Source organism: Dermatophagoides farinae, chromosome 1 (assembly GCF_024713945.1).
Source record: "Dermatophagoides farinae isolate YC_2012a chromosome 1, ASM2471394v1, whole genome shotgun sequence".
Taxonomy (NCBI): domain Eukaryota; kingdom Metazoa; phylum Arthropoda; class Arachnida; order Sarcoptiformes; family Pyroglyphidae; genus Dermatophagoides; species Dermatophagoides farinae.
This window is the reverse complement of record NC_134677.1, coordinates 792778-802893: the sequence shown is the minus strand read 5'-3', so window position 1 is coordinate 802893 and position 10116 is coordinate 792778. Positions and strand designations below refer to the sequence as shown.

Genomic DNA, 10116 nt, shown 5'->3' with positions numbered 1-10116 from the left:
TTTGTTCTCAACATAAAGTACGTAATTCGTGTAAAATTTTAATTCAAAAAAATCAAAAATTTATTGAAATAAAAAATATTATTATTGAATTTTAATTAATTTAATGGAATTTCCTATCGATTATAACGGTCAATGATGATTTGTTTGTTTGTTCGTTTTTTTTATCAATCAATGTGTCCAAGTGGTATGCATGTCTAATCATCTTTTTTATCCTGATTCGATGATTCAGATTCGATTGTATTTCTATAAATTGACACATGATAATAATTAATTAAATGAATTATTAAAAAAAAAAAATAAAAAACATACGCTATTCGATTCTGTTCTTGATAAGTTTTACGTTGTTTAGCCGACATGTTAAGCATTCCACCTGTTTTACGTTTATCATCCATATATAAAATAATGATAATGAAAAAACATACTGAGAAAAAAAACAAAATTAAAATGATGAATGAAAAGAATTTTTTTACACAATTTAATTTACTTACAACATAGCCATGATAAAAAGAAAAGTTCCAGGCTAATATATCCTCTTGAATCGACAATATAACCAGCGGCTAATACAACACAGCCTAAGCCAAGATTCTGTACAGATTGCATAATACCATAAGCTGTACCAAGTTGATGTTGTTGTATAACCAATGCAACCATTGGCCATAATGCACAAGCTAATACCGAATATCCAATGCCCATTATGATCATAGCCATTAATGGATGAATAAATGTGAATGCCAACATTCCATGTGCAATCAATGTTATTAATGTGGCGCTTAATACCCAGAATAAATTTCTTCCAGTCATATCGACCATAATACCAAGTACAGGTGATGCAAATGTTGATATAAGATATATGATTGAATCATAAAAATTTGCTTCTTTTTGTCCAATTTCATATTTTCGTTGAAAAAATAAACTACAAAAATGCAACAGGAAAAATGAACAGGGTTATTATTATTCGTTATTTATGCCATATCAATCAATAATCACTTACCTTCCAAGTGCTGTGAATGGAAAAATGGTTAACATAATATGAAACACAAATAAATGCTATTAACCAGAATGATAATGGAAATGTTTTTGCATCGGTTATATTGACTTTTTCATCCACCATAATCGTATCTTTTTTCAACATTCTAGTTGCTCTTTTATCGAAATAAGCCAATACCAGTGCACAGATTAATGAGAAAAGACATGTGATGGAAGCAATCAATAAAGCAATACCAAGACATTTATAGCCATGAAAATGTTTATTAACAAATTCATATATTGAAACCATTGAAACAAAATTGGCTGAACTTCCGGCCCGTGCTATACTTAATTGTAAACCGAAAACCATATTTAATTCTTTATCTTTAAACCAACTGACAGCATAAGTATTCTGTGCAACTGCTAATGATTCGCCTCCGATACCGAATCTATCCAGAAAAACAAACGAAAAAAAAACTTTATTTCGAAACAAAACTTAAATTATTACTCACATAAAACGACCAAAATTCATAAGCCAAAAATGATCAAGTAAAGCACCAGTGGCAAAAACCAATTGACCAATGAAAATGATTGTAGCAAAAATGATGGCACCAAAACGGATACCAAAAACACGATCAATGAGAAAACCGCCGAAAAAACATAAAATTGTTTGTGGCCATGAATACCAGGAATATAGTTGAGAAAATGAACTGACATCAATCTTCATATCAGTTATGATTTGTTGTTGTAATGCTCCCGGATTATCATAACAATAATAACTTCCTATGATATCATTATCGAATGAAAAATAAATGAATATAGAATCATTATGTAGTCTGATGAAAAAAAAAAATTACCGAAACCCAAAAAACACATAAATATCAGGACAAAATATCTATGCGTTCGACTTGATGGATGGCAAATATTTCCAAAACATGATGACGCTTCTTCAACATCATTTTGTTGTCCTTGTTCTTGTTCTTGTTCAAGGTCGTATTGGACCAGATTTTCTTCGGTTTCTGATCTTGGAAAATTCATGATCAATCAACACACACAGTAAACTATGAAAAACACTAAATGAGTTATTGATTAATGTTTGACAAAACAAAAAAAAATGATGGCGTTATCATCATAAGCCAGAGAGCAAACTTGAGATCGTTAATCTTTTATCAGCGAAAATTATTGTCATAATCAAATAATATATTTGAGAATCAAAGTGGATCGATGATTATAAACATTTTTAAATCATTAATCAATCAAATCAATATATCAATCAAACACCCATCACCCATCATCAATTTTTATTATTGTTGATTTATTGAAAAAAAAATCGAGGATCCATTCAAAATGGACGAATATACAAAATGAAAAAAATGAATTTTTTTTTAATTAAATAAAATGATGATGATGATAAATTGATGAATTCAAAATGAGTTGATGTAAAAAAAAATTTATGAAATTAAATTATGTGATGGTTTATAATACAATTTTAATGGTCCACTCTAAAGGAAAATAGAGACAATGAAATTAATAGAGTCAACAATGTATTTATTTATATTATATTTACCTTGAATCGCCAACGAGTAACAAAAACAAATTTCAAAGTATGATCTTTACCAAGTAATTCTTCATTATAGAGTATATCAATCTTTAACAAATGAATGAATGAAATGGAATTAAATAAATGTTTAAATATGAATATAAACACTACTTACGTCTTTATGTTTATCGGTAGTTTTATAGATCAATTTTGATATAAATTTTTTCAAATGATTTATTGTCAATTGTGATGAACAACGAATAAATTTTGCTTTTATCTGTTTAATTAATTCTTCTGAACTTGTTATTAATTCGATGCCAATTTGTTCATCATCACGATGATAATTTTCGCTTGTACATTGACTTGGATGATTCAAATTACCATCTTTTAACATTTTAATTAAATTTAGATTAGATTTTGGATATGGCATAACACGTGAACGATAAAATTCTCTTTCACGTTCGATTTCATCTATTTTTTTTTTAAAAAAAAAGAATAAAAATTTTGGATAAATTTTTTTTATATAGAAAAACAATAATGCCGACATACTTTGCTGTAGATCTGGAACAACTTTATAGACAACATCTTGTAATGTTCGATCATAGCTTATATATTGTAATGGATGTGATTGATGTATGGTTATATTACATGTTGGACATGTATTATTTTCTTCAAGATGTTTAACAAGACAACTTTTACAAACTAAAATGAAACAAAAAAAAAAGAAGAATAGTGTTAATGTTGTTGATGATTATTCAAAATGTTGCCAATATATAATTTACATGTATGCAAACATTCTGTAACGGTTGTAGCATCAATTAGATATCCTTTACATATTTTACATGTAATATATGGATTTAATGATTTTAGCTTAATACGACGTTCCATTATTGTTTCAACGACGAAAAATCAAATAGTGAAAAAAAACTAGAATATAATGATTACACGAACTTTGTATACAAAAATTAAAAACGTGATGATGATAAAAATAATGGTTGCTCGAAATAGAATCGAATATAAAACAATGCCATCTTTTGGCCATAAAGTCAATGACAATTGAGTCGTCATGGTCATAGTATCATATCATCATCATCATCATTCTCATCATTGAAATTTCAAAAGAGTAACTGAAAATCGAAAATCCAACATAATCTCAAATTAACGATAACAACAACAACAAAATCCAACAAAAATGAGTGTTTACTTTAGCAAAAATATTGCATCTTCTTTGAAATTTTGATCGTAATGTTTTGCAATTGTAAATCCGATCCAAAATGTCAAATTCTAATAGAAAAAAACAAGAAAATAATTATGAACAACGACTTCATCATACACTTTCTCGATATGGAAAGAACAAAAAGATTAAAAAACATCGATCGATTCCGTCCATGAATGATGTGCCAAAAGTAAATTTTTTTTTTTTAAATTCTAGATTATTAGATTCTAATCTAAAAAAAATTTTATTCTATCTAAACATAATCTAGTCACAAACGAATGGAATTCATGATGAGGAAAACGATGGAGAATTTGCAATTTCTTTAAATTTGGATAATTTTCGAACCGTATGACATGGCTTATAATTCTTAATTCATTGTAATTCACTTCTTTCTTTTTTTTTGCAATCAATTAGTTAAAGTATGATGAAAATGTAAAATATGCTGATGATACAACTGATACAGAATGTACGAATGATGAACCATGTCGTTTTCAAGGTTTTGAAAGTGCATTGGTACTTCGAAGCGCCGATTGTCGATGCAAAGAAGATTATCTATTTGACAACATTGACCAACAGAATGAAGCGGCAAAAAAATTAAAATTATCCAACAATGATCATCATGATTTATTTGACCGTTATTTTCAAACACAAATTTATCGTTTAAAACGTGAAAGATCTGGATTCATTTGGCGATGTTTAGGATTAAAATTTGCCAATAATTTTTGGAAAAATCGTGCCAAAGGTGAAATGTGGCCTTTGTTCACTTATTGGCTCATTGCAATGGAATTGTTTATTATGATTTATTTGTCCACTTATGGAATTGTTCCATGTGGTAAAACGGAGACTAAAGTTTCAAAAGTAATTTGGCACCAAACCAATTCGTTTCAGGTATGAAATCAATCAATAATTTTTTTGTTTGATTTTCGTTATTTAATCTTTTCTGTTTTTTTTGAATACACATAGCCAGCAACCTATTATCAACATCCAAATATATGGTATGGTCCAAGTTATTCGGATTTAATTTCAGCAGGTGTAAAATTTACACCATGTATGCGAAGAGATATGAATATAATGAAATCGATTGAAATGCGAAATTCATTAGAAAATGAATATGGTTGCTGTCTACGAAATGATCTAAGCGGATGTGTTCAAACAGCACAATCACAATGTTCAAATCGAACTTCATTTTGGATTAAATGGCCCAATAGATCCGGACCTGTATGTGGTAATGATCCACGTTATTGTATGGATAAATCAATGAACATTAGTTATGAAAAAAATATAACCGATTGGCCTATTTGTAATCAATATGATAATGAAGCAATCTATCGTTCTAAAGATCTTCATATGAAATGTAAAGTACAAGGTAAGAAGTTTTTTTTGTTTTTGTTTACCATTCGTGTATTGTAAATCAATATTTTTTTGTCGTTTCGTAAAGCTCGTCCTTGTTGTGTTGGAATCTATGGTAAATGTATACTTGCATCAAAAGAATATTGTGAATTCATCAAAGGTCATCATCATCCTCATGCTAGTCTTTGTTCACAAGTGAATTGTATGGAAGATGTTTGTGGTGATTCATTATGGCCACATCAATTTTATCGTTTATTTTTATCATTATTCATACATGCTGGTTGGTTTCAATTGTTGATAAATCTAGTAATACAATATGTATTCATGAGACGATTGGAACAATTATTGGGTATTTGGCGTACCGTATTGATTTATTTCTTATCCGGTATTGGTGGTAATATGGCCAGTGCAATATTTCTACCATTAACACCTGAAGTAGGACCTAATGCATCATTGTTGGGACTAATTTCATTTCTATTCATTGAATGTTATAGACAACAAAACATTAATGGAAAAGTGATTATAATGCTTAAAATATTTGTTGCATTATTTATACTTTTTGTACCTGGATTTTTATTACCATTTGTCGATATCTATTCATTAGTATTTGGTTTTATATACGGTTTTCTGATCACAACCATTGTACATCCAGATGAAAGTAAATCAATGACATCAAGAATAATAGCAACAATTTCGTTTATTGTATTAACAACAATATTGATTGTATTATTTATTTTTGCAACAGATTTATTGGAACAATATCGTTATTATACAAATCTATTGAATTGTTTGCCAATTATTATGGATTGTTCAAAAATCGATATTGTTTATGATGAAATAAAAGCATTGAATTGAATTGTATAAATCGTTGTAATGAATAAAATTGATTGATTGATTATATATTGAATGAATGAAAAAAAAAACAAAAAAAAAGAGAAAAAAATTCAAGTTTCAAACACATTCTCTATGCCGTGAGCATCACACTATCGTCATTATGTTGTTTTTTCTTCTTTTTTTTCGGTTTTTTCACCACTTCTTGTTCTTCTTCACCATCGTTGGCTACCAACATTTCCGCCGATTCATGATTACCATTCATATCGATCATACTTTCTTCGGCTGCTTCCATTTCTGCCAATTTTCGTTTCTTTTCTTTTTTCAATTTTTTCTTTCGTTTTTTAATATCAACGGCAGCTTCTTCAATTGCTTCATTCATGACATCCAAATTTTTCTTCGGTATAGTACCTGTATCCAGAAATTTTAATCTTTCCTCTACTTGTTCTTTAAGTTTTTGTCCAAAAACATCAGTAGCATCTTCAGCAAAACAATCGATTCTTGATGCTATTGAACATTTATTGGCCAAAAATCGTGAAATTTTGCCCTTATTCTTATTACCAGCACGTCCAATAAATGTTGAATGATAAATCAGCCCATATTTAGGTGTATTACCTTTTTTCTTCAATGCACGAAACAATGCTTTTTCAGCACCCAATATTTGAACAGTGGACGAAGGATATTTAGATAAATTTATTAAACTTCCAGCATGTGATATTAAACGCGCACCAACCTAATCGAAACACGTCGTTAGATTAGAAAATATGAAAGAAAATACATTACCGTCTCTCCAATTAAAGCAGATAAATTCGGTGCAATATTGTGCATACGAGAAACAAGATAATCCATTAATTGTTTACGATATTCAGCCAATGAAATAACTTTCGAGGTAAAATATTCAATATTGATGAGATCAATTTTTGAAATATCCATTCCCATCGATGATTTAGCCGCACTCATTATAGCAGCTGATTTGGATGAATCTTGAATAATTTCTTCCAAACGTTCTTGCGTATTTGTGTCACCTTCATTAGCAATGAATTCTTTACGATCACCAATAATTTGTGCCACTTTTGCATACATATGATTATCGGTAATGATTTTCGATAATTCTGGAAAATGATATGAATACCATTCTTTCAAACGCATTGAAAATGTATTGATATCTTTGTCTAATTGATCGACAAGACCGATACTATGTATGACCATATTATCGGCACGATTAACATTGAATTTTACTTTAGCTCGTGAATAACTTCGACCAAGACTACATTCGGCTGAACCAAGCGAACTTAGACTTAATCCTTCAATCAATTCATGAAAATGATAACGAATTCCACGCAATATTTCAGGAACAATTTCAGTAAATTGACAATTATAGCCCAATGTTTCTTGGATTGCCGATCCGATTCTTGCATCACCAACACCGAGTATAATTTTCGATTTTTTCACATTTTGTGGAAGATTTGTTTGAAGGAATGCTTGTAAATCTTCATGTATGATACCTTCGGATAAACTATTTATATTATCCAATGCATTTGTACCAGATTTGAATGGCAAAAATGCAACCAAATTGACAAATGTTTTAAATTTGACAGCATTCAATGTGGCTTTTTCAACCTGTGGCAAAAACATTGCTATCTCTTCAAATTCTTTCACTTTGAAAAGTGCATAGCCAGCAGCATGTTCGTACAACACGTACAGTTTATTCACCTTAAAAAAATTAAAGCCTGTCATTAGAATTTGAGAAAATTTAGATAAATTGTTTTACCATTTTGTTCGATGAAAATTGAATTGAATTTAAAAAAAAAAAAAATCAAACCACAAAACACACACGTGCTCACAACTGCATAGTAAAGGAAACCATATTTTTCGCGACTAGAATGCCATCTGGTTGATGAATTTATTGTATGGATGATTCCATGCTGATCATATATCAACAAATTCTTCTTGCATACAAATTTCTAATTTTGATCGATTTTTATTAAAAGACAACAAAAATCTTCCAAAAATGTCATCATCATTAATAATTGGAAAATGTATTTCAACAGCCAAAAAAAATACGATACGATTATTGATACCACAATTGAAATTTGATTCATTTCTAAATAAACATTTTCGTGAAAATGAAACCATTCTAGCACATGATCAAGATAATGTCTGTAATCCAGGTGATTGGGTATTGTTGCGTAAATTTGATGAACGATTCCGTTTGGATATTGATTATCGTGTGGAAAAAATTGTCTATGAATCTGGTAATATAATCGATCCATTAACGGGTAAAAAAACATTGGATTATGAAAATGTTGATGATTATCAACGATTATCGAAAATGTTTAATAAATAATCAATAAATATTTAGCAAAAAAGAGAAAAAGTTTCAAAAATTTATTCAAGCAATGATATAATAGATGATAATTGATTTTTTTTGTTGTTGATGTTTTTGTCAAAAAAATAAAGAAAAAATTCCGAATTACAGAATGGTTGGTGTTTATGTGAAAAAAAAATGAATCAATTAATTGTGTGAGGAATAAATTTTCAATGAACGATCCATACTGACTGAACAAATGAATGTGGAATTATGGCCAAAACGTGCACTAGTAACAATTCCGACATGATCTTCAAATGTTTTTATCATTTCCCATTGTTTACTAATATAGACACGAATATCGGTACCAGCAATGGCCAAATAATTTCCAGTATGATCAAAACATAGATCCTTAATCTGATATCCTTCTTCCAATGTTATGGTTTTGAAATTTTTCAATTTACGTAAATCCCATAATTTTATCAACGAATCTTCTGCCGATGTAGCCAGATAATAACCATTCTCTGAAAATGACATTGCCGATATGGCACCAGTATGGCCAGGAAAATTTGCCAAGTTTGATCGTTCTTTTAAATCCCAGATTTTTATCAATGAATCTGATGTTCCAGTGCCGAAAATTAAACCATCTGGATGAAATTTAGCCGTTGTCAATGAATGATTAGCTGTTTGATCACCAACTTTAATCAAAACTTTGCCAGTATTTATATCCGAAAATGACCATTTTTCATCATTCGAAGTGCTAAGTAAATAATCACCAGTAGCATGTAAACTAATCGATGTAACAGGTGATTCATGTGCATGTATTATTTGAAGTGTTTTGGATTCCGGTACTGACCAAACACGAATCTGTGCATCAGGTGATCCTGTTATTACATTTGATTGATTCGAATGATAAATAACATTGTTGACTTTTTTACCATGTCCCTTCAAAACAGTAACAATTTGTTCACTATTCCGATCATATATAACGGCATTATGATCATTGCCACCAGTAATCATTTTATTTGAATCTGATGGACAAATATCCAATGCAACAATTCCAGGCATACTAACACTATGCAGTCCAGTTTGTGATGATATGGTTTTAAATTGGCTTATCTCTTCTGGTTTAGTTAAATCCACTGGAATGGTTTTACAACGTTTTTTACGTTCAGCTGTCAATATAGCTGCTTTATTGGATATTTTTTCAATAACATCATTACGTAATCCAGAATTTGTGTCATCATCCATACGATTTTGATCATTATCTTGATTATTTTCATTCATATCATTATTAGCCATCGTTGTTTGATTATTAATAACTGATGTAGATGATTTCGGTTTCAATGTAGCCAATGCATCACGTGCAGCAGTCAATTCTTTTGTTAAACGTGCAATAACACGACAAGCAGCATCATGTTGATATAATGCATATGATAATTCTTGTCTTGTTGTATGTAATTGTTGTCGCATATTAAAACCATGCAATACAAAAGAATCCCATTCATCTTGTAATGATTTCAAAAGTGCCGGTATACTACTTGCTGATGGTGGTTTTGGCTTAACAATTTGTGCGGTTCTTACGGCAATCAATTCATCGGCAGTCAATTCTTTACCACAAATTGGATCAACTTTATTCTCGTCCAAATATTTCAATATGAGACGTTTTTCAAATATAGCACCAGAATGTGGTGATATTACAGGCTCTTCAGGTATTTCATTGCTTAATGCACAATGAAAAGCCATGATATTCAAATTGGATCGGTTTTTTGTCGTTTGGAACTTGTTGAAATTTCAACCAAAAAAAAAAAAAAAAACAATAGCCAAACTCAATGAACTTTTTTTTCTATGAGCGTGTCGGCAAAATACAAAATGGCATGCTAAAAAAAAAGCCAATGAAAAAAA

The 10116-nt window shown here is 29.8% G+C and overlaps 6 protein-coding genes across 6 annotated transcripts; 2 read left to right on the top strand and 4 right to left on the bottom strand.

Moving 5' to 3' along the window:
• Positions 1–36: 36 nt before the first annotated feature.
• On the bottom strand, positions 37–2251 carry LOC124492862 (lysosomal dipeptide transporter MFSD1). The gene is given in 7 exon segments (XM_047055866.2): positions 37–243; positions 310–421; positions 489–913; positions 992–1020; positions 1022–1415; positions 1479–1749; positions 1824–2251. Coding segments are annotated over 7 exon segments (1461 nt in total). The 5' UTR covers positions 2005–2251; the 3' UTR covers positions 37–194.
• An 80-nt stretch (positions 2252–2331) lies between these two features.
• l(3)73Ah (polycomb group ring finger 3-like lethal (3) 73Ah) lies at positions 2332–3450 on the bottom strand. Its single transcript, XM_047055875.2, has 5 exons — positions 3289–3450; positions 3056–3208; positions 2682–2977; positions 2534–2614; positions 2332–2468 (listed from the first exon to the last, which is right to left on the bottom strand). Exons 1-5 carry the CDS (start codon positions 3392–3394, stop codon positions 2418–2420), a joined length of 687 nt encoding a protein of 228 aa, XP_046911831.1. The 5' UTR covers positions 3395–3450; the 3' UTR covers positions 2332–2417.
• A 153-nt stretch (positions 3451–3603) lies between these two features.
• rho-5 (rhomboid-5) lies at positions 3604–5928 on the top strand. Its single transcript, XM_047055862.2, has 5 exons — positions 3604–3912; positions 3991–4068; positions 4137–4610; positions 4686–5088; positions 5161–5928. The coding sequence occupies exons 1-5, from the start codon at positions 3781–3783 to the stop codon at positions 5925–5927; spliced, it is 1854 nt and encodes a 617-aa protein (XP_046911818.2). The 5' UTR covers positions 3604–3780; the 3' UTR covers position 5928.
• On the bottom strand, positions 5879–7778 carry Nop56 (Nop56 ribonucleoprotein). Its single transcript, XM_047055864.2, has 3 exons — positions 7675–7778; positions 6687–7616; positions 5879–6636 (listed from the first exon to the last, which is right to left on the bottom strand). Exons 1-3 carry the CDS (start codon positions 7675–7677, stop codon positions 6037–6039), a joined length of 1533 nt encoding a protein of 510 aa, XP_046911820.2. The 5' UTR covers positions 7678–7778; the 3' UTR covers positions 5879–6036.
• A 63-nt stretch (positions 7779–7841) lies between these two features.
• mRpS17 (mitochondrial ribosomal protein S17) lies at positions 7842–8379 on the top strand. The gene has a single exon (XM_047055877.2). It carries the CDS (start codon positions 7915–7917, stop codon positions 8248–8250), a length of 336 nt encoding a protein of 111 aa, XP_046911833.1. The 5' UTR covers positions 7842–7914; the 3' UTR covers positions 8251–8379.
• Prp19 (pre-mRNA processing factor 19) lies at positions 8277–10079 on the bottom strand. The gene has a single exon (XM_047055863.2). It carries the CDS (start codon positions 9955–9957, stop codon positions 8419–8421), a length of 1539 nt encoding a protein of 512 aa, XP_046911819.2. The 5' UTR covers positions 9958–10079; the 3' UTR covers positions 8277–8418.
• Between the last annotated feature and the right edge of the window lie 37 nt (positions 10080–10116).

What these genes read in the sequence shown, in the direction of transcription:
- rho-5 (XM_047055862.2), top strand. Translation starts at nt 3,781, where the DNA reads ATGTCAAATTCTAATAGAAAAAAACAAGAAAATAATTATGAACAACGA. An exon ending in CCATGAATGATGTGCCAAAA is followed by an intron (nt 3,913 to 3,990) that starts GTAAATTTTTTT and finishes AACATAATCTAG; the next exon opens with TCACAAACGAATGGAATTCA. An exon ending in ACCAAACCAATTCGTTTCAG is followed by an intron (nt 4,611 to 4,685) that starts GTATGAAATCAA and finishes GAATACACATAG; the next exon opens with CCAGCAACCTATTATCAACA.
- Nop56 (XM_047055864.2), bottom strand. An exon ending in CTGCTTTAATTGGAGAGACG is followed by an intron (nt 6,637 to 6,686) that starts GTAATGTATTTT and finishes TGTTTCGATTAG; the next exon opens with GTTGGTGCGCGTTTAATATC.
- mRpS17 (XM_047055877.2), top strand. Translation starts at nt 7,915, where the DNA reads ATGTCATCATCATTAATAATTGGAAAATGTATTTCAACAGCCAAAAAA.
- Prp19 (XM_047055863.2), bottom strand. Translation starts at nt 9,957, where the DNA reads ATGGCTTTTCATTGTGCATTAAGCAATGAAATACCTGAAGAGCCTGTA.